The sequence below is a fragment of the Pseudophryne corroboree genome, chromosome 2 (assembly GCF_028390025.1).
Source record: "Pseudophryne corroboree isolate aPseCor3 chromosome 2, aPseCor3.hap2, whole genome shotgun sequence".
Classification (NCBI taxonomy): domain Eukaryota; kingdom Metazoa; phylum Chordata; class Amphibia; order Anura; family Myobatrachidae; genus Pseudophryne; species Pseudophryne corroboree.
Genome location: NC_086445.1, coordinates 626463758 through 626486039, shown reverse-complemented (window position 1 = coordinate 626486039; position 22282 = coordinate 626463758). Strand labels below are relative to the sequence as shown.

Below are 22282 nucleotides of genomic sequence, written 5' to 3'. Positions count from 1 at the left end.
CTCTCTCCTCAGTCCCCCGAAGCAGGGAAATAAAGAATATGTGTTAGGCGCCGGGGTCCGCTCGTCGGTGCGGCCCGGCGCCTAGCAACCAGGGACGCCGTACGCGGACAGCCGCCGGCTCCCTGGCAACGCTGGACGCCGGGCGCGCTGAGCCGCACGGACCCTAGCAACGGGGACTCCACTGGCGGACCGTGTTCCCCGTTGCTAGGTTTTAAGAGTTAATGTATTCTCCTGCTCTCTGGCCATGCAGCAAGGCAGCTGCACGGCATTTATTCTAATCAGCCTTTTGGCAGCTGATTGGAGGACTCCTTGTTAAATACACTCCCAGGGCTTCTCACAGCCGCCGGTAATAGCTTCCTGCATGCTGTTTCTGTTTGCTGAGAGTCTGTTCGAGTCTTGCTGTATCCGGTCATTCCAGTATTCGGAAGTCCTGAACTCGGAAGTTTGTCATCTTATTCCTGGAGTCCTGACTAATCACCATATAACATCCAGTGGTGTTCGTGAGTCGCGGCCTTGCCGTGTGTTGCGGCTTGTCCGCTTTATTATTTATTATTTGTGTTTTGGAGCATTCTGCGGAGGGTTCCGCTTCCACAGGTCCACTCTGGTATCCGGCGGTGCTGGGTAGGAGTATTGGACAAGTGGATTTTGGTTGTCCTTTTCCCTGGCGGGTTTCCGCACATACTTCTGTTTTTGTTAGTTAGCTTGTTGCCCCTGGCCTGTTGTCAGTCAGAGGTCCTCTTGTTATCATCATGCCTCGGATTTCCCTTTGTCTCTCACTAAGACCGGGGGGCACCGGAGTTGGGCAGACATAATCCGCCCTTCAAACGTGGCTGCCAGGGGCTCAAGAAACCATAGTCTCGCAGGGGATTTCCGATAGCACGGGTGAGACAATAGAGTTAGGGCGCCAGGGGCAACTAGTCTTCCCTGCTCCCGTTACCTGCATTCCATTCCAGCGCTCTGGTCCTTGTCATAAAATCTCCTCCGGTCAGGAGTGCTGGAATCATAACATTATAACCGGCCATACCAAAACTTAAAATTAAAACGGAGTTTAATTTTTATTCAGTTTTTGGTAAGAAATTGTCGGCCTCATGAATCCAACAGGGTTAGGACCAAATCCTGGTCAGCTCTTAGTCAGTCAGATTCAAGAACTTACTCAGATGGTTCAGGATCTTTCCCTTCGGGTGAGGTCGCAGGAAGATCTTTTACGAACTTCCCCGAGGGTAGTTCCTGAACCAAAAATGCATTTGCCTGACCGTTTTTCTGGGGATAGAAAAGAGTTTTTTAATTTTAAAGAATCCTGTAAACTTTATTTTCGTTTAAGACCGATCTCCTCGGGTACTGAATCTCAGCGGGTCGGGATTATTATTTCTTTGCTCCAGGGGGATCCCCAGACTTGGGCATTTGGTTTAAAAGCAGATGATCCGGTGTTGCTGTCAGTAGACGCTTTTTTTGGGTCTTTAGGACTGTTATATGACGACCCTGATAGAGAGGCATCCGCTGAAGGTCAGTTGCGCGCTCTCAGACAGGGTAGGAATCCCGCAGAGGTTTATTGTACGGAGTTTCGCCGGTGGTCGAACGACTGTGGCTGGAATGACCCAGCCCTGCGCAGTCAGTTTCGCCTCGGCTTATCAGAATCAATTAAAGACAGTCTCCTCCAGTATCCCGCTCCTGAGACTCTCGATAAACTCATGGAGCTTTCTATTAAGATTGATCGTCGTCTCAGAGAGCGGAAGGCTGAAAAAGGAGCATCGGTCAGGTCATCTCCGTGTGTATATTCCATCCCTGAGGACATAGAGGAGCCCATGCAGATGGGTCTCTCCCGGTTGTCTCCTGAAGAGAGAGCCAGAAGGCAAAACTCCGGTCTTTGTTTGTACTGTGGGGGTAAGGGACATTTTGCTCGTAATTGTCCGAATAAGTCGGGAAACGCCTTGACCAGGTGAATTGTGAGGGGGTTCACCTAGGTCTGCAGCTTATCTCCTCGCATAACTCCCTTTTAGTCCCAGCTAAGGTTTCCTTTGGCAGCCTCAGTTCCTCGGTGTCGGCTTTTGTCGACAGTGGAGCCGCAGGAAACTTTATGGATTTAACTTGGGCCAAGGCCTTAGGCATTCCTCAGTTATCTTTGGGTAGGAGTGTCACCATGCATGGTTTAGATGGGAGTCCACTGTCCAATGGGGTTATTTCCCTCTGTACACCCCCTGTACTACTTACGGTAGGAGCTCTTCATTCTGAAAAGATCGAGTTCTTCCTTACCCATTGCCCAGCAGTTCCAGTGGTTCTGGGTCACCCTTGGCTGGCCTTTCACAATCCCACCATTGATTGGCGGTCAGGGGAGATTTCTCAATGGGGTGCCTTCTGTGATAAGGAATGTATTTCGTTTCCAGTCAGAATAGCTGCTGCAATTCCTGAACTCATTCCCGTGGAGTACCAGGAGTTTGCTGATGTGTTCTCCAAGGGCAGTGCAGACCTTCTGCCTCCCCATCGGCCTTATGATTGCGCCATTGAGCTAATTCCTGGTGCCGCATTGCCAAAGGGAAGGTTATATGCTTTATCCGGGCCAGAAACTGCGGCCATGAATGACTATGTTAAAGAGAGCCTAGGGAAAGGATTTATTAGGTCATCTAAATCTCCTTTAAGTGCAGGCTTCTTCTTTGTGGAGAAAAAGGATGACTCACTCAGACCTTGCATTGACTATAGAGCCTTAAATAAAATCTCAGTTAAAAATACTTATCCTCTGCCGCTGATTTCTGTCCTCTTTGATCAGCTGCGTTCGGCTGTGATTTTCTCCAAAATCGATCTAAGAGGAGCGTATAACCTCATCCGAATCAGGTCCGGAGATGAGTGGAAGACAGCCTTCAGTACTCAGTCGGGTCACTACGAGTACCTAGTGATGCCGTTCGGCTTGTCTAACGCTCCAGCAGTTTTCCAGGACCTCATTAACGATGTGCTCCGTGACTTCCTAGGGAAATTCGTGGTCGTTTACTTAGACGACATCCTGATTTATTCTGACTCTATTGAACAACATGTTACCCAGGTGCGTCAGGTTCTTCAAAAGTTACGTGAGAATCATCTATATGCCAAACTGGAGAAATGCGAGTTTCATGTCACGGAGGTATCTTTTTTAGGATACATTATTTCCCCTCGGGGATTTTTCATGGAACCAAAGAAGCTTCAGGCCATCCTTAGTTGGGCGCAACCCACCAATTTAAAAGCAATTCAGCGCTTTTTAGGGTTTGCGAATTATTACAGGAGGTTCATTCATTCCTTCTCCGACCTGGTTGCTCCCATTGTGGCCCTGACAAAGAAAGGAGCGGATCCTACCAACTGGTCGCGTGAAGCGGAGTTGTCCTTTCGGGCCTTGAAACAAGCTTTTGTCTCGGCTCCAGTCCTTAGACATCCCAATCCAGGATTGCCCTTCGTGGTGGAGGTTGATGCCTCGGAGGTTGGAGTAGGGGCTATACTATCTCAAAAGGATCCAGAGTCTCAGGAACTACATCCTTGTGCCTTTATGTCTAGGAAATTCTCCTCCGCTGAATCCAACTATGACGTTGGTAACCGGGAACTACTGGCAATAAAATGGGCTTTCGAGGAGTGGAGGCATTGGCTGGAGGGAGCAACACATACCATTTCAGTATTGACTGACCATAAGAATCTGCAATACATCGAATCAGCTAAGCGGCTGAATGCCCGGCAGGCTCGTTGGGCTTTGTTCTTTACTCGTTTCAAGTTTATTATAACTTTCAGGCCAGGTTCCAAGAATACCAAGGCAGATGCTCTGTCACGCAGTTTTCTTCCGGTTCATGATAACAGTCCTGTTACTCCCATACTTCCATCTTCAGTCATTTGGGCAGGCCTCACACAAGATTTATTTACCCAGTTAAAACAGCTTCAACACCAAGCTCCTGGAAATTCTCCTGCTGGTCGTCTTTACGTCCCTGAGTTCCTGAGAGCTAATGTTTTGACTGAGTTCCATGATAACAAAGTTTCCGGGCATCCAGGGATCTCTAAGACATTGGAGTTAGTCTCCCGCTCAGTATGGTGGCCTGGTCTTTCTAAAGACGTTAAGGAGTTTGTTTCTTCATGTCAGGTTTGTGCACAGCATAAGGTTCCCCGTTCCTTGCCTATCGGGCAACTTATGCCCTTGAATGTCCCTCTCAGGCCATGGTCTCATATTTCCATGGATTTTGTGGTGGACCTTCCCCTTTCAGCTGGATGCAGAGTCATTTGGGTGGTAGTAGACCGTTTTAGCAAGATGGCTCATTTCATTGCCCTTCCCCGACTGCCATCTGCCCAAGGATTGGCAGTGTTGTTTCTCCGCCATATTTTCAGACTTCATGGGTTGCCCACTGATATTGTTTCTGATCGGGGTCCACAATTCGTTGCACAATTCTGGAAGTGTTTTTGTGCTTCATTAAAGATGAGATTGTCATTAACATCTGGTTACCACCCACAGTCCAACGGGCAAACCGAGCGAGTTAACCAATCATTGAAACAGTATTTGCGTTTGTACTCAGCCAAACTCCAGAATGATTGGTCCGAGTTTCTTCCATTAGCGGAGTTTGCTTACAATAATTCTTGTCATTCCTCCACCAACGTGTCTCCATTCTTTTCAGTTTTTGGTTTTCACCCCAGAGCTAATTCTTTTTTTCAACATTCCTCAGTTTCCTCGCTAACCTTAACCTCCCATCTCAGAGCCATTTGGAAAAAAGTGCACCTTGCTCTCAGAAAAGCGGCCTTTCGTGAGAAAAATTTTTCTGACCGGCTCCGACGTCCTTGCAATTTTAAGGTGGGAGATAGGGTATGGTTGTCGACTCGTAACATTAGACTTCGACAATCTTCAGCTAGGTTGGGACCCAAATTTATTGGACCATTTCATATCATTAAAAAAGTTAACCCAGTTGCTTTCCGGTTACGTTTACCAAAATCTCTTCGGATTGGTAATACGTTTCATTGCTCCCTGTTGAAGCCATACATTTCTTCCAATAAATTTCCTCGGAAGATCTCTCAGGGAAGATCTCCAGTGGATGTACAGGGACAACAGGAGTTCCTGGTGGAGAAGGTTCTCGATTCCAAGTTGTCCAGGGGCCGGCTTTATTTTCTGGTTCACTGGAAAGGTTATGGTCCAGAGGAAAGGTCCTGGGTCCTGGATAAGGATCTTCATGCCCCAAGGCTCAAGAGGGCATTTTTTCTGGAGTTTCCTTGGAAGTCTGGCTTTAGGGGTTCCTTGACCCCTCCTCAAGGGGGGGGTACAGTTAGGCGCCGGGGTCCGCTCGTCGGTGCGGCCCGGCGCCTAGCAACCAGGGACGCCGTACGCGGACAGCCGCCGGCTCCCTGGCAACGCTGGACGCCGGGCGCGCTGAGCCGCACGGACCCTAGCAACGGGGACGCCACTGGCGGACCGTGTTCCCCGTTGCTAGGTTTTAAGAGTTAATGTATTCTCCTGCTCTCTGGCCATGCAGCAAGGCAGCTGCACGGCATTTATTCTAATCAGCCTTTTGGCAGCTGATTGGAGGACTCCTTGTTAAATACACTCCCAGGGCTTCTCACAGACGCCGGTAATAGCTTCCTGCATGCTGTTTCTGTTTGCTGAGAGTCTGTTCCAGTCTTGCTGTATCCGGTCATTCCAGTATTCGGAAGTCCTGAACTCGGAAGTTTGTCATCTTATTCCTGGAGTCCTGACTAATCACCATATAACATCCAGTGGTGTTCGTGAGTCGCGGCCTTGCCGTGTGTTGCGGCTTGTCCGCTTTATTATTTATTATTTGTGTTTTGGAGCATTCTGCGTTGGGTTCCGCTTCCACAGGTCCACTCTGGTATCCGGCGGTGCTGGGTAGGAGTATTGGACAAGTGGATTTTGGTTGTCCTTTTCCCTGGCGGGTTTCCGCACATACTTCTGTTTTTGTTAGTTAGCTTGTTGCCCCTGGCCTGTTGACAGTCAGAGGTCCTCTTGTTATCATCCTGCCTCGGATTTCCCTTTGTCTCTCACTAAGACCGGGGGGCACCGGAGTTGGGCAGACATAATCCGCCCTTCAAAAGTGGCTGCCAGGGGCTCAAGAAACCATAGTCTTGCAGGGGATTTCCGATAGCACGGGTGAGACAATAGAGTTAGGGCGCCAGGGGCAACTAGTCTTCCCTGCTCCCGTTACCTGCATTCCATTCCAGCGCTCTGGTCCTTGTCATAAAATCTCCTCCGGTCAGGAGTGCTGGAATCATAACAATATGTAAGTGCGCAGTCAGCAGCAGCTGGTAAGGGGATGGTCAGTTCCCCAATAAACTAAAGAAGAAAGAACACAGGGTACCAGCGCTGGCTGTGAAGAATTGTAAAAAGACAATTTGCTGAATATAAAATAACAATTTATTAAACCATTAAAAAACAGGAATCGATTCCTATAATCTGATAAATACACTTGTGATCATAATCTCTCCCTGGATGAGATATATTAGAAGTCCACTGTTCTCTGAGACATAAGTTGTTAAAGCTAGGACAATCTCCTGATGGCACTCACTGTAGCAGAAATAATTACCAGTTCCACAATGGATGTATATGATGGCATCAGCTTTAGGAAGAGTCCATTGCTAGCTGCAGGTGTGGATCGGTCTTTGTTTGTAGTAAATAAGAATTTACTCACCGGTAATTCTATTTCTCGTAGTCCGTAGTGGATGCTGGGGACTCCGTAAGGACCATGGGGAATAGACGGCTCCGCAGGAGACTTGGCACATCTAAAGAAAGATTTAGGTCTATCTGGTGTGCACTGGCTCCTCCCCCTATGACCCTCCTCCAAGCCTCAGTTAGGACACTGTGCCCGGAAGAGCTGACACAATAAGGAAGGATTTTGAATCCCGGGTAAGACTCATACCAGCCACACCAATCACACCATATAACACGTGATAGGAACCCCGGTTAACAGTATGATAACAACGGAGCCTCTGAACAGATGGCTCGCAATAACAACCCGATTTGTGTAACAATAACTATTTACAAGTATTGCAGACAATCCGCACTTGGGATGGGCGCCCAGCATCCACTACGGACTACGAGAAATAGAATTACCGGTGAGTAAATTCTTATTTTCTCTGACGTCCTAGTGGATGCTGGGGACTCCGTAAGGACCATGGGGATTATACCAAAGCTCCCAACGGGCGGGAGAGTGCGGATGACTCTGCAACACCGAATGAGAGAACTCCAGGTCCTCCTCAGCCAGGGTATCAAATTTGTAGAATTTTGCAAACGTGTTTGCCCCTGACCAAGTAGCAGCTCGGCAAAGTTGTAAAGCCGAGACCCCTCGGGCAGCCGCCCAAGATGAGCCCACCTTCCTTGTGGAATGGGCTTTTACAGATTTAGGCTGCGGTAGTCCCACCGCAGAATGCGCCAGCTGAATAGTGCTACAAATCCAGCGCACGATAGTCTGCTTAGTAGCAGGAGCACCCAGTTTGTTGGGTGCATACAGGATAAACAGCGAGTCAGTTTTCCTGACTCCAGCCGTCCTGGAAACATAAATTTTCAGGGCCCTGACTACGTCCAGTAACTTGGAATCCTCCAAGTTCCTAGTAGCCGCAGGCACCACAATAGGCTGGTTCAAGTGAAACGCTGATACCACCTTCGGGAGAAACTGAGGACGAGTCCTCAACTCTGCCCTATCCATATGGAAAATCAGATAAGGGCTTTTATAGGACAAAGCCGCCAATTCTGACACACGCCTGGCCGAAGCCAGAGCCAACAGCATGACCACTTTCCACGTGAGATATTTCAAATCCACAGTCTTAAGTGGTTCAAACCAATGTGATTTCAGGAACTCCAAACCCACATTGAGATCCCAAGGTGCCACTGGGGGCACAAAAGGAGGCTGAATACGCAGAACTCATTTGACAAAAGTCTGAACTTCAGGCAGTGAAGCCAGTTCTTTCTGGAAGAAAATCGACAGGGCCGAAATCTGGACTTTAATGGACCCCAATTTGAGGCCCAACGTCACCCCTGCTTGCAGGAAATGCAGGAATCGACCCAGTTGAAATTCCTCCGTTGGGGCCTTCCTGGCCTCACACCAAGCAACATATTTCCGCCAAATGCGGTGATAATGTTTTGCGGTGACATCCTTCCTGGCTTTGATCAGGGTAGGGATCACTTCCTCCGGAATGCCCTTTTCCTTCAGGATCCGGTGTTCAACCGCCATGCCGTCAAACGTAGCCGCGGTAAGTCTTGGAACAGACAGGGCCCCTGCTGCAGCAGGTCCTGTCTGAGCGGCAGAGGCCAAGGGTCCTCTGAAAGCATCTCTTGAAGTTCCGGGTACCAAGCTCTTCTTGGCCAATCCGGAACTACGAGTATAGTTTTCACTCCTCGCCTTCGTATTATTCTCAGTACCTTGGGAATGAGAGGCAGAGGAGGAAACACATAAACCGACTGGTACACCCACGGTGTTACTAGAGCGTCCACAGCGATCGCCTGAGGGTCCCTTGACCTGGCGCAATATCTTTTTAGCTTTTTGTTGAGGCGGGACGCCATCATGTCCACCTGTGGTCTTTCCCACCGGTATACCAGCATTTGGAAGACTTCTGGATGAAGTCCCCATACTCCCGGGTGGTCATCGGAGAATCCTTGTGGCTTCTGCCATTGCCCTCCTGCTTCTTGTGCCGCCCTGTCTGTTTACATGGGCGACCGCCGTGATGTTGTCTGATTGGATAAGTACCGGCTGGTTCTGAAGCAGGGGCCTTGCTTGGCTTAGGGCATTGTAAATGGCCCTTAGCTCTAGAATATTTATGTGAAGCGAAATCTCCTGATTTGACCACAGTCCTTGGAAATTTCTTCCCTGTGTGACTGCGCCCCAGCCCCGAAGGCTGGCATCCGTGGTCACCAGGACCCAGTCCTGTAATCCGAATCTGCGGCCCTCTAGTAGATGAGCCCTCTGCAGCCACCACAGCAGCGACACCCTGGTCCTTGCCGACAGGGTTATCCGCTGTTGCATCTGGAGATGGGACCCGGACCATTTGTCCAACAGGTCCCACTGGAAAGTCCTTGCGTGGAACCTTCCGAATGGAATTGCTTCGTACGAAGCTACCATTTTTCCCAGGACTCGTGTGCATTGATGTACCGACACCTGTCCCGGTTTTAGGAGGTCTCTAGACTAGAGATGACAACTCCTCGGCTTTTTCCACTGGAAGAAACACTTTTTTCTGGTCTGTGTCCAGAATCATTCCCAGGAACAGAAGACGTGTCGTCGGGACCAGCTGTGACTTTGGAATATTGAGAATCCAGCCGTGCTGTTATAGCACTTCCCGAGAAAGTGCTACCCCCACTACCAACTGTTCTCTGGACCTCGCCTTTATCAGGAGATCGTCCAAGTATGGGATAATTAAAACTCCCTTCTTGCGAAGGAGTATCATCATTTCGGCCATTACCTTGGTAAAGACCCTCGGTGCCGTGGATAACCCAAACGGCAGCGTCTGGAACTGATAATGACAGTCCTGTACCACAAATCTGAGGTACTCCTGGTGAGGAGGGTAAATGGGGACATGCAGGTACGCATCCTTGATGTCCAGGGAGACCATGTAATCCCCCTCGTCCAGGCTCGCAATAACCGCCCTGAGCGATTCCATCTTGAACTTGAACCTTTTGATATAAGTGTTCAAGGATTTTAGATTTAAGATGGGTCTCACCGAACCGTCCGGTTTCGGTACCACAAACATTGTGGAATAGTAACCCTTCCCTTGCTGAAGGAGGGGTACCTTGACAATCACTTGCTGTGAATACAGTTTTTGGATAGCCACCAACACTGCCTCCCTGGCAGAGGGAGCTGCTGGTAAGGCAGATTTTAGAAAACGGCGGGGGGGGGGGGGGGGGGGGGGGGGACGTCTCGAATTCCAGCCTGTACCCCTGAGATACTACTTGAAGGGCCCAGGGATCCACCTGTGAGAGAGCCCACTGTGTGCTGAAATTTCTGAGACGGGCCCCCACCGTACCCGGATCCGCCTGTGAAGCCCCAGCGTCAGGGCCGGCTCTAGGCATGTTCGAATAGAGCGGCCGCGCAGGGCGCCACCCTTAATGGGCGCCGCGCACTGGCGCCGCCATATTCGAACATGCAGCCGGCCCTGGTCACTGCAGGCGCTTGTGTGCACTGTACGCGCTGAGCGGCGCCGGTATCTAACGTCAGACGCCGGCTCAGCGCACACAGGCGCCTTGGACGCTTCCTGGCCGGCCGCCCTCCCGCCTGCACCCGGCCCCGCCCGCCCGCACCCCCGCCCGCCCGGACAGCAGTAAGGATGGCACTGTGGGGTCATTTATCTGGCACTGTGGGGGCATTTATCTGGCACTGGGGGCATTTGTCTGGCACTGTGGGGACATTTGTCTGGCACTGGGGGCATTTGTCTGGCACTGTGGGGGCATTTGTCTGGCACTGTGGGGACATTTATCTGGCACTGTGGGGGCATTTATCTGGCACTGTGGGGACATTTATCTGGCACTGGGGGCATTTGTCTGGCACTGTGGGGACATTTATCTGGCACTGTGGGGCGCACTGTGGGGGCATTTATCTGGCACTGTGGGGACATTTGTCTGGCACTGGGGGCATTTGTCTGGCACTGGGGGCATTTATCTGGCACTGTGGGGACATTTATCTGGCACTGTGGGGCGCACTGTGGGGGCATTTATCTGGCACTGTGGGGACATTTATCTGGCACTGTGGGGACATTTATCTGGCACTGTGGGGCGCACTGTTGGGGCATTTATCTGGCACTGTGGGGACATTTATCTGGCACTGTGGGGGCATTTATCTGGCACTGTGGGGACATTTGTCTGGCACTGGGGGCATTTGTCTGGCACTGGGGGCATTTATCTGGCACTGTGGGGACATTTATCTGGCACTGTGGGGCGCACTGTGGGGGCATTTATCTGGCACTGTGGGGACATTTATCTGGCACTGGGGGCATTTGTCTGGCACTGTGGGGACATTTATCTGGCACTGTGGGGGCATTTGTCTGGCACTGTGGGGACATTTGTCTGGCACTGGGGACATTTGTCTGGCACTGGGGGTATTTGTCTGGCACTGGGGGCATTTATCTGGCACTGTGGGAACATTTATCTGGCACTGTGGGGGCATTTATCTGGCACTGTGGGGACATTTATCTGGCACTGTGGGGACATTTATCATTTTATCTGGCACTGTGGGGACATTTATCTGGCACTGTGGGGACATTTATCTGGCACTGTGGGGACATTTATCTGGCACTGTGGGGCGCACTGTGGGGGCATTTATCTGGCACTGTGGGGACATTTATCTGGCACTGTGGGGGCATTTATCTGGCACTGTGGGGACATTTGTCTGGCACTGGGGGCATTTGTCTGGCACTGGGGGCATTTATCTGGCACTGTGGGGACATTTATCTGGCACTGTGGGGCGCACTGTGGGGGCATTTATCTGGCACTGTGGGGATATTTATCTGGCACTGGGGGCATTTGTCTGGCACTGTGGGGACATTTATCTGGCACTGTGGGGACATTTATCTGGCACTGTGGGGGCATTTGTCTGGCACTGTGGAGACATTTGTCTGGCACTGGGGACATTTGTCTGGCACTTGGGGCATTTGTCTGGCACTGGGGGCATTTATCTGGCACTGTGGGGACATTTATCTGGCACTGTGGGGCGCACTGTGGGGGCATTTATCTGGCACTGTGGGTACATTTATCTGGCACTGTGGGGACATTTATCATTTTATCTGGCACTGTGGGGACATTTATCTGGCACTGTGGGGCGCACTGTGGGGACATTTATCTGGCACTGGGGGCATTTATCTGGCACTGTGGGGGCATTTATCTAGCACTGTGGGGGCATTTATCTAGCACTGTGGGGGCTTTACTGTATCTACATATCTGGCACTGTGTGGCCATTTATGTATCTGGCATTGCTGGGGGGCATGTCATGTGTTGCTGGCACTGCTGGGGGGCATGTCATGTGTAGCTGGCACGGCTGGGGAGCATATCATGTAGTGTTCCTGCTAGGCGTCTGTGGCTAGGCAAAGTGTCTAACGTGCTCTGCCTGGCGTAAAGTGTCTAACGTGCTCTGCCTGGCGCAAAGTGTCTAACGTGCTCTGCCTGGCGCAAAGTGTCTAACGTGCTCTGCCTGGCGCAGTGTGTATTAACTGCACTACTGTGTGGTGTAATGCGAATTGCCACTATTATGTGGCCACGCACCTTCCCCACGAAGCAACGCCCCTAAATTTTTGCGCACTGTCCATGCTTTCCCATGTAGGTAGATGAGCACCAAGCATTACAGTATGTACGTCATTTTGCCCTCCTAACTTAAAAATGTGCCCTCCCTGCCCTAAAAAGTGAACACTATCGTGTAACTGGCACTGCTAGGGGGGCATATTGTGTGTAGCTGGCACTGCTGGGGGGCATATCATGTCTATCTGACACTATACTGGAGACATTGTGTGTAAGGAACACTACTGTGGCTGTTATGTGTGAGGCTGCTAATTGTGTGCGTAGAGGGTGTGTGAAAATATATTTATTTATAGTCTAATAATATGAAGTTATGAGGCCACGCCCACTTTCCAAGAGGCCACGCCCACTTTTTCTGGAACGCGCGCGCATTGGGGGGGGGGGGGGGGGGGGGGGCGCTTTTACATGTTTTCGCTCAGGGTGCTAGTAGGCCTGGAGCCGGCCCTGCCCAGCGTCATGCTGTGGACTTACCGGACGCGGGGGAGGACTTTTGCTCTTGGGAACTGGCTGTATGCTGCAGCTTTTTCCCTCTACCTTTGCCTCTCGGCAGAAAGGATGCGCCTCGAGCCCTCTTGTGTTTATGGGGCCTAAAGGACTGTACTTGATAATACGGTGCCTTCTTTTGCTGTGGGGTAGCCTGTGGCAAAATGTCGATTTCCCAGCCGTAGCTGTGGAAACGAGGTCTGAAAGACCATCCCCAAACAGTTCCACCCCCTTATAAGGCAAAACTTCCATGTGCCTTTTTGAATCGGCATCACCTGACCACTGCCCAGTCCATAACCCCCTTCTGGCGGCAATGGACATTGCGCTTATTTTTGATGCCAGCCGGCAAATATCCCTCTGTGCATCACGCATGTATAAGACAGCGTCCTTTATATGCTCTACTGTCGGCAAAATAGTGTCCCTATCCAGGGTATCAATATTATCCAACAGGGAATCTGACCACGCAGCAGCAGCAGCACTGCACATCCATGCTGATGCAATCGCTGGTCGCAATATAATGCCCGTGTGTGTATATATAGCTTTTAGGGTAGCCTCCTGCTTTCTATCGGCAGGATCCTTTAGGGCGGCCGTATACTGAGACGGTAGTGCCACCTGTTTTGATAAACGTGTAAGCGCTTTATCTACCCTAGGGGACGTTTCCCAACGTGACCTATCCTCTGGCGGGAAAGGGTACGCTGCCAATAACCGTTTAGAAATTATCAATTTCTTATCGGGGGAAGTCCAGGCTTCCTCACACACCTCATTTAATTCCTCAGATGCAGGAAAAACTACTGGGAGTTTTTTCTCACCGAACATAATACCCTTTTTTGTGGTACCTGGGGTACTATCAGAAATGAGTAATACATTTTTCATTGCCTCAATCATGTAACGCGTGGACCTATTGGAGGGTACACTAGTCTCATCGTCGTCGACACTGGAGTCGGTATCCGTGTCGACATCTGTGTCTGCCATCTGAGGTAGCGGGCGTTTTAAAGCCCCTGATGACATTTGAGACGCTGGAACAGTCACAAGCTGCGTAGTAGCCGGCTGTCCTATGTCGTCAAACCTTTTATGTAAGGAGCTGACACTGTCACGTAATTCCTTACATAAGTCCATCCACACAGGTGTCGACCCCTCAGGGGGTGACAACACATTTACAGGCATTTGCTCTGCCTCCACATCATTTTCCTCATCATACATGTCGACACAGCGGTACCGACACACAGCACACACACAGGGAATGCTCTGACAGAGGACAGGACCCCACAAAGCCCTTTGGGGAGACAGAGGGACAGTATGCCAGCACACACCAGAGCGCTATATACCACAGGGATATCACCTATAAAGAGTGTTTTCCCTTATAGCTGCATATATATATATTATACTGCGCCTAAATTTGTGCCCCCCCCTCTCTTTTTTACCCTTTCTGTAGTGCAGGACTGCAGGGGAGAGCCAGGGAGCGATCCTTCCAGTGGAGCTGTGAGGGAAAATGGCGCCAGTGTGCTGAGGGAGATGGCCCCGCCCCTTTTTCGGCGGGCTTTCTCACGCTTTTTGTGTTATTCTGGCAGGGGTAATTTACACCTATATAGCCTCTGGGGCTATATATGGTATCAGTTTTGCCAGCCAAGGTGTTAATATTGCTGCTCAGGGCGCCCCCCCCAGCGCCCTGCACCCATCAGTAACCGAAGTGTGTGGTGTGCATGAGGAGCAATGGCGCACAGCTGCAGTGCTGTGCGCTACCTTGGAGAAGACAGAAGTCTTCAGCCGCCGATTTTCCGGACCTTCTTGCATCTGGCTCTGTAAGGGGGACGGCGGCGCGGCTCCGGGAACGGACGACGAGGTCGGGTCTTGTGTGCGATCCCTCTGGAGCTAATGGTGTCCAGTAGCCTAAGAAGCCCAAGCTACCACCACTTAGGTAGGTTCGCTTCTTCTCCCCTTAGTCCCTCGCTGCAGTGAGCCTGTTGCCAGCAGGTCTCACTGTAAAATAAAAAACCTAAACTATACTTTCTTTCTAGGAGCTCAGGAGAGCCCCTAGTGTGCATCCAGCTCGGCCGGGCACATAAATCTAACTGAGGCTTGGAGGAGGGTCATAGGGGGAGGAGCCAGTGCACACCAGATAGACCTAAATCTTTCTTTAGATGTGCCCAGTCTCCTGCGGAGCCGTCTATTCCCCATGGTCCTTACGGAGTCCCCAGCATCCACTAGGACGTCAGAGAAATTTAATTTACTACAAACAAAGACCGATCCACACCTGCAGCTAGCAATGGACTCTTCCTAAAGCTGATGCCATCATATACATCCATTGTGGAACTGGTAATTATTTCTGCTACAGTGAGTGCCATCAGGAGATTGTCCTAGCTTTAACAACTTATGTCTCAGAGAACAGTGGACTTCTAATATATCTCATCCAGGGAGAGATTATGATCACAAGTGTATTTATCAGATTATAGGAATCGATTCCTGTTTTTTAATGGTTTAATAAATTGTTATTTTATATTCAGCAAACCGTCTTTTTACAATTCTTCACAGCCAGCGCTGGTACCCTGTGTTCTTTCCCCGAAGCAGGGAGCCTGTTGCCAGCAGTGCTCCCTGAAAATAAAAAACCTGACAAAAGTCTTTTCTAGAGAAACTCAGTAGAGCTCCCCTAGTGTGCAACCAGTCTCCTCTGGGCACAGGATCTAACTGAGGTCTGGAGGAGGGGCATAGAGGGAGGAGCCATCTCACGCCCATTAAAAGGTCTTAAAGTGCCCATGTCTCCTGCGGAGCTCGTCTATACCCCATGGTCCTAACGGAGTCCCCAGCATCCTCTAGGACGTAAGAGAAATGAAATGTCCAACATTACCTACATTAGTTTCAAAAGCCATAGCTGATTGGTGACAGTCTCTATGACATGTAATCGCAAGTTTAGTCGAATAGAATGAATAGAACTCTAAATACCCGAACAACGCTGGGAAAGGAACGTTTGTTTGTACGAGAAAATCAGGAACTGCTGAATGCATTTTTAAAACTGATATGTTCCTTAGACTGTCCGTTAACATATAGGCTATGTATCGTCAAGATAATTCACTTAGGGGTTGGTTAGTGAACTTAAACTTGAAGATGGACGCAATGAAAATAGTCTTATTGCGTTACAATCTCCACGCGGGTGAAGCCGCGGGCAAAAAGCTAGGCCACTCATAAAAAAAAAACCTGACAATTTCTGTGGAGTTTTAGGAAAAAAATAAGCCTCCAAAATTCACCAATATGCTTTACCCTGCATATAATGGTTTCCAAACTAGAGAACACAGCACTGTTCTGCATCATTTAGAATGTTCTTATGGAAAATACATAATAGGTTGAAGAAAGTAAAACTACAGTATGCTCTAAGTAGACCTTAAAGGAGAACACAAATTGTAACATAATAAAATAAATAGTTGACCCCACCGGCGCTGTCAGGAGAAGCAGATGTTCAAAGTGAGGGTGTCAATCTACCACAATTAATAAAAATGGATAAGGAAAAAAGACAACAGCGCTAATATAAATTCAGTTGTAATTAAACGGAAATGAATCATCTTGAAGATTATATATATATATATAGTATATATAGTACATAAAAATGGCTTGGTTGATTAAAAATACCTTTTATTACTGCATATACTGTAAGCACATAAAAATAGCACCTGTACAAACTAGATAAATAACTGCACTGTATAGGCTAATAAATGAGTCCCTTAAAGGTAGAAAAGCATCTCTTCAAATATGTCTGCTGGTTGAAAAAGTGATAATATAAGTTTACCTGAAGATCTGGATTGTGGTTTTCGCACAACAGCTGAAGAAATCTCAGAATGGGCTCCATGATCAGGACAACAGGTCCAACCTCATTACTTTCCCCAAGCTCTCCAACATCATGCCCTTTTCGAAGAGGACTTCCTGGTAAGGCCTTTGAAGGGGGAGCTGGCATCACAAACTGGGCATTATGTCCTTTGGAAATAAAAGTTAGATCATACATAACTAATTCAATGAATGGCAGCAACTCCCCATCTATAACACTTTACATTCATTGAGGAAAAGTCAAATGTTATCGCCCCCAATCTCTTATTGTCCGAACAGAGCTACGCTAGAATAGCGCCGTTCAACGCCATCTAGTGGCTTCCGGCCAGAAATAGATTTGAATCTCGCCCTTTGACTCCTGTTAAAAATAATCCAATCATCTCTAATGTTGGTCAAATGGCATACAAAATGTAAATAAATTACAACTACTCTATCTTATGGTCTTCACTTTCATAAGTTAATTAAAGTTTTTTTATGTTATAAACAACTTTAATTTGTTACAGTAACTTACCTTTTGAGGTGAGATTTCCATCGTCCTCCTGGGTTTCATTTGCACCAAGATCATTCATGTTCACAGACATTGTGGACTTTATTTCCTGCTGGGCACTTTTGATCCTTTCGTTTAGAACTTTAAAGAACTTTTCTGACTTATTGTCACCCTTCATTAAATTGTAAAATGAATTCTGGTAACAGACAGAGATGGGAGTATAATTAATGTAGTTGATATACTGATAGGATTTGTATCTTCTTATTAATCTTTGAATGTGTCATATTTATTTAGAAGTAAAAGGCTGCAATTATGTCCCTCCAATAACGTACCTCTACAATGTCTATTAATACTGTGGAGAGTTGAAAATAAATATATGTTCTTGTAAGTACAGATGTGACCTCATACATCCTGCCTCAATATGCAATGCAGCAGCAGATGCCTAGCGTGAGTCAGTCAGCAGCGCCCAGGAAGCTCTGCTAATGTTGGGCATCTTTTTTGATGAAAATGTGTCTTATTTGCATTGATACGTGACCAGGACGCATAAGCAGCTTATGCTGATTAAAATTATATGCGGCATACCTATATTTTGTGTGAAACTGTGGCTGTATTTGCATACAAAATGGTACAGTGATTCCAGGAAAACTCTGTACCGTAGCATTTCATATGCAGATACAGCTGCAGTCACACACAGAATATACAGTAGGCATGTGTTATGATTACACTCAGTTCCGTAGGTTTATAGGCAGTGTCTTGTGATGCTCACGCAATTACCCACTGTCCAGCAGTCTTCTAACCTCCTGCAATGCTAGGCTTCTCCTATAACAGCCGCCTTTGCAGGGTGAATTAGGTCCACCCTGTACTCAGATGCCCCCAGGTCTTATGTATGGACAAGGCGACTATCGGAGGTTGGGCAGGGGTAAATGCAGTACGGTGAGACGTTCACCTAACACAACCTTACTACTATGCTAAGGCACAGATTGAGGAATAAATAAGGAGTGCACGTGAGTACAACAATGCACAGGTTGGAATATAATATTAACACAATCACTATGTACATGCAACAATGCACAGGATGTTATGAACAACGAGACTGTAAATACAAATGATTTGTAAATGCAACAATGCACAGGATGAACACAATAAAGAAAGGTTGGCAAGACAGTGCCTGTGTAGAAACTCCACATTAAAACCTAAGTACACGGCTAGTTGGATCAGATCAGGAAATCAATCAGACAGGGTCTCAGAATCACGGGTGTTACACAGGCTGACAGGTTCACACACAAGCTGACAGGTTCTCACAAGAGCAGGAACTGTCACCAGTGATTTGGGAGAGGCCAGGAAGGGAATATAAATGGTGCTGCACCAATCACTGCTGAGAACCCTAATTAATAACTAAGTGCAGCTGCCCTGCTGCATGTACTATAGAACTTAAGCAACAGGGAACGCCTTCTGCTTCCAGCATCCCCATTGCCAAGGAGTGCGGCAGCCCCCAGCGCTAGCCTGTTGCTAGGCACCGTCCCGGCTCCTAGGCAACAGCTGGGATGTGCGCCTCCCGGCGCTAACAGCATACTGCATATACTTTTAATGAGCATAAGCTGGTTGTGTGTCCTATTCCCACAGCAATGCGACTTAGATACATTTAAATGGAAAAAGTCGCACATAAATACGCTTGACGCTACCGAGTAACGCCAAGGCATGGTGTGACTAGAAGGACTGTTTAACACGACTGCAGCAAGGATGTAGGAGGACACATCTGTATGGTGTATATGTAGGTGACAGCTAACAATGGGTCCCTATATTTCAATATCCTGACGAGAAACAACTAGAATGCCAGATAATGTTCCCAGAATATTTTATACCAATAAATATTATTATAACAGTAGGAAAATCTGTCTAGTGTATACCTCTACCAACCACAATAACAGTCTGAAGCAATACCAGAATTGATAATTGGGGTACCTGTATCTCTGTGTTGCCCCCATCCAGTAATCGGATGGCCAATAAGATGCTCTCTTGAAAGATCTTATCATTTTTTGAGCTCATAATAAGGTCAGCCACAAGCTTGGTGGCTCCCTCTCGGTCCAGCTTACATTGAATGGGTGCTATGATGGACCAGTCCTGGTCCTGACCTGCCAAGAGAATTGATGATATAATTTCACTTCAGAATGCAGTACATAAATATGAAAAATGGAAACCAATCAATGATATAGTGAAGGAACCCAAGTAAGTTACAGCTAACGGTTATGGAATATTATATACAACCTCATGCTATAACCTGGAGGCATGAATGAGGGTCTCTATATACAGTATTTACAACATACACGTTTCTGAAATACAAAGAACCATGTATTTCAGGCTTCTGGTACTGGAGAGATGATGGTCTGGAAAGACAGAGATTTATTAGGGAGATGAAGTATTTATTACCAGTGGCAGTGCTGTCAGCTGTCTCGCCTTTAGCACTTGACTTCTTGTTTTGCAGGTAATTACTCAGAAGGGTTTTCCTTAGTAAATTTCCCTGTGGGGACAGGATGGAAAATTGAGTCAGACAGAGATTGAAAAAAACATAAATTGCAAGCTACATTCATAAATATGCTGAGTATCTGTGTACTAATAATGAACATGCTGAGCTATGTGTACATGCTGGTTATCTGACTACTGATAATGAACAAACTGCTCGGCATAATGATGCTAAGCATCATTAAACAGTTATAGCAAGATCAATTTTATCTTAATTAAATTAAATCTGAACAGCAGCTTCACTATATACATCACATACTGTATCTATGCACTGTATATACCTGTACATAGTTCTGCAGAAATCATACAGATGTTGCATTATTTCTTTAAATCTCTTTAAAAAATATATAGAAATGCAATAAATGGGAAAATCTGCTTTTAAAATATACATAAAAGTCATACAGTCTTACATCCTTCAACAGCTCTTGAAGTTGCGCCATGCCGTGGCAGGACTCGGTAGCACTGATCGTCTCTTTTGCATTTTTTTTGTTGCAAAATGTGTCTTACATGCAAAGGAATGTAATATGACGCACAGGCAGTGTCTTCTGATTAAAATGATATGCGCATGCTTATATTCTGTGTGTAATTGCGTCTCTATCTGCATCCGAAATGCCACGTTACAGTGAAAACACTGGAGCATAGCATTTTGTATGCAAATGCGGTCGTAATCACAGACAGAATGTAGACATGCCGCATCACATTTTAATCAGCAGAAGCTGTTTGTGCGTCCTATTACATTACTTTGCGTCTAAGATGCATTTTCCCGGGAACAAAAAAACCCGCAAAAAAAGATGCTCTGCGCTACGAGTCACACGGCACTCACACGTTATGTGTGATGCGACTTGTAGCGCACGGAGCAAAGATGCAAGAGGACACATCTGTATATCTTATAGCAATATATGATATAATATAGCATATGGATTGATGAGAGAGTGTTTTTGGCTTGTGGTAACGTGACTTTTAGGGGTAAATTTCCTAAGATGGGGGTTCTATCTAAGATGGGATGTTGCCCATAGCAACCAATCAGATTCCAGGTATTATCTTCTAGAAGGTGCTAGATAAATGAGAAGTAGAGTCTGATTGGTTTCTATGGGCAACATCCCATCTTAAATAGAACTCCCATCCTAGTAAATTTACCCCTTAGTAGCTGGATGAAGTAACTAAACTTTCTTATATTTTTTAATCAATCCCCCGCATCAGCTTGGAGGTATTTTCACCCCATTCCTTTTTACAGGACTGCTGAAATACATTAATATGTTTAGGGATGAGATATTTATTTCAGATGATGCAACAGTATTGCAACTGGGTTGGGCTCAGGCCTGTGATTTGGGTATTCCAAAATGTGAGTCTGTCTGCTTTGGTCATTCTGCTGTAGATTGTGTATTTAGGATTGCTGCTGTACGAAATACCTCCCATTCCAAGTTTTTCTACCTGGATAAATATCCTGACAATTCTTGTTTGTTTATTCAGTCAGTCCATAGTTCATTATTCTCTCTGTAATTGCCAGCTTTCTGGCTCCTGAGGCTACAAAGCAGTCCCGATGCAAGACCGTCTCACAGCCATGCTGCATATCTGGGAGCTTGTTTTCTTGGAAAGCTCATTCTCATTTATGCCAAAACATTTCCTCTTAATCTCTTTGAAACCAAAATAAAAATATCACTTCAAAGTCCAGCTTACTATCTCTTTTGATCCAGCCTGTTATTTAATTACATTTTATGCCTCTTACTCCTATAATAATATTTATTTATTGGAGACCATTTAAGGTTCATGTATAGTTGGATGCATGACCAACAAAAAGTGCAGGATTAAAAACAAATATTTCTGGGTTTGATCTGCACATATTTTGTGATACGTTTAAAGCTTACAATGCTGCACCGTACATGAGACACCATCATCAACCTTGATGCATCTTGGTACAGTAAACCATGTTGTGCATGGTTGTAAACAAGGGTGCAACTGCACAAAATTAGGCGCACAAATGAGTTTTATGCTGTGCTTATACAATTTCTGTCATTTTTTGGCTCAGAAATGACTGATATAGTTTTTGTGCTGCTTCATTTAATCTGTATTTTTGGGATTTAGCTGATGATCAGATAATCAAGGCAAATGAGTACAAGAATACAGATAAGAGTTCATAGACATTCTCCAAACACTATATAAATATCCTTCAACCAATTAAAAATATCTGATTTTTCTTACCCGTTCCTCATAGTTATTTTTCTTTACTAGCATCTGTTGTAGGGTCCGTAAAACTTTTATACACAATTTCTCTTCACTAGACATTAGATTTTTAGTGTGCTGAATAAGTCTGCAAAAAATAACAACCGTATTTCAAGTATGTCTTTTAATACCGATTTTAACTGCTTCCAACCTACAGTTATTTTTGACAGTTAAACAAAAACGTAAATGTTATTTCTCATCCAGTCTCTCTATTAATCTGGGTGTGGTATGACTTGTCAACAGCATCGTGTATCATGAGAATGACATGCAGTGTGTCAACATGCTCAGCATGTCGTCAGTGACCATGTTGACACTCATCATGTCTACCAGGATGATATGCTGACCTTATGAATGTCGACATGGTAACTGTTGACCATTAGATTGGTTAGCAATAATCTATTAAATCATAAAATAGTCATACACGTTAACATCATCATCAACATAATTATTTATTAGTAAGGCACTAGAACATCCTGCAGCACCAGACAGTCAGAATGTATGAAAGTATGGTATGCCCAATTATATTTGTTACCGAAGTAAGACATTTGACTGTTGTA

The 22282-nt window shown here is 46.8% G+C and overlaps 1 protein-coding gene across 1 annotated transcript in view; it reads right to left on the bottom strand.

Moving 5' to 3' along the window:
• The window catches only part of ITPR3 (inositol 1,4,5-trisphosphate receptor type 3), a 418536-nt gene that overhangs the window by 109788 nt on the left and 286466 nt on the right, over positions 1–22282 (bottom strand). The window contains exons 37-41 of the mRNA XM_063954848.1: positions 21705–21813; positions 19413–19503; positions 18948–19117; positions 17010–17181; positions 16464–16648 (exon numbers count right to left, since the gene is read on the bottom strand). Of these exons, the coding sequence (XP_063810918.1) occupies positions 16464–16648; positions 17010–17181; positions 18948–19117; positions 19413–19503; positions 21705–21813 (727 nt within the window). The remainder of the gene's footprint in view (positions 1–16463; positions 16649–17009; positions 17182–18947; positions 19118–19412; positions 19504–21704; positions 21814–22282) is intronic.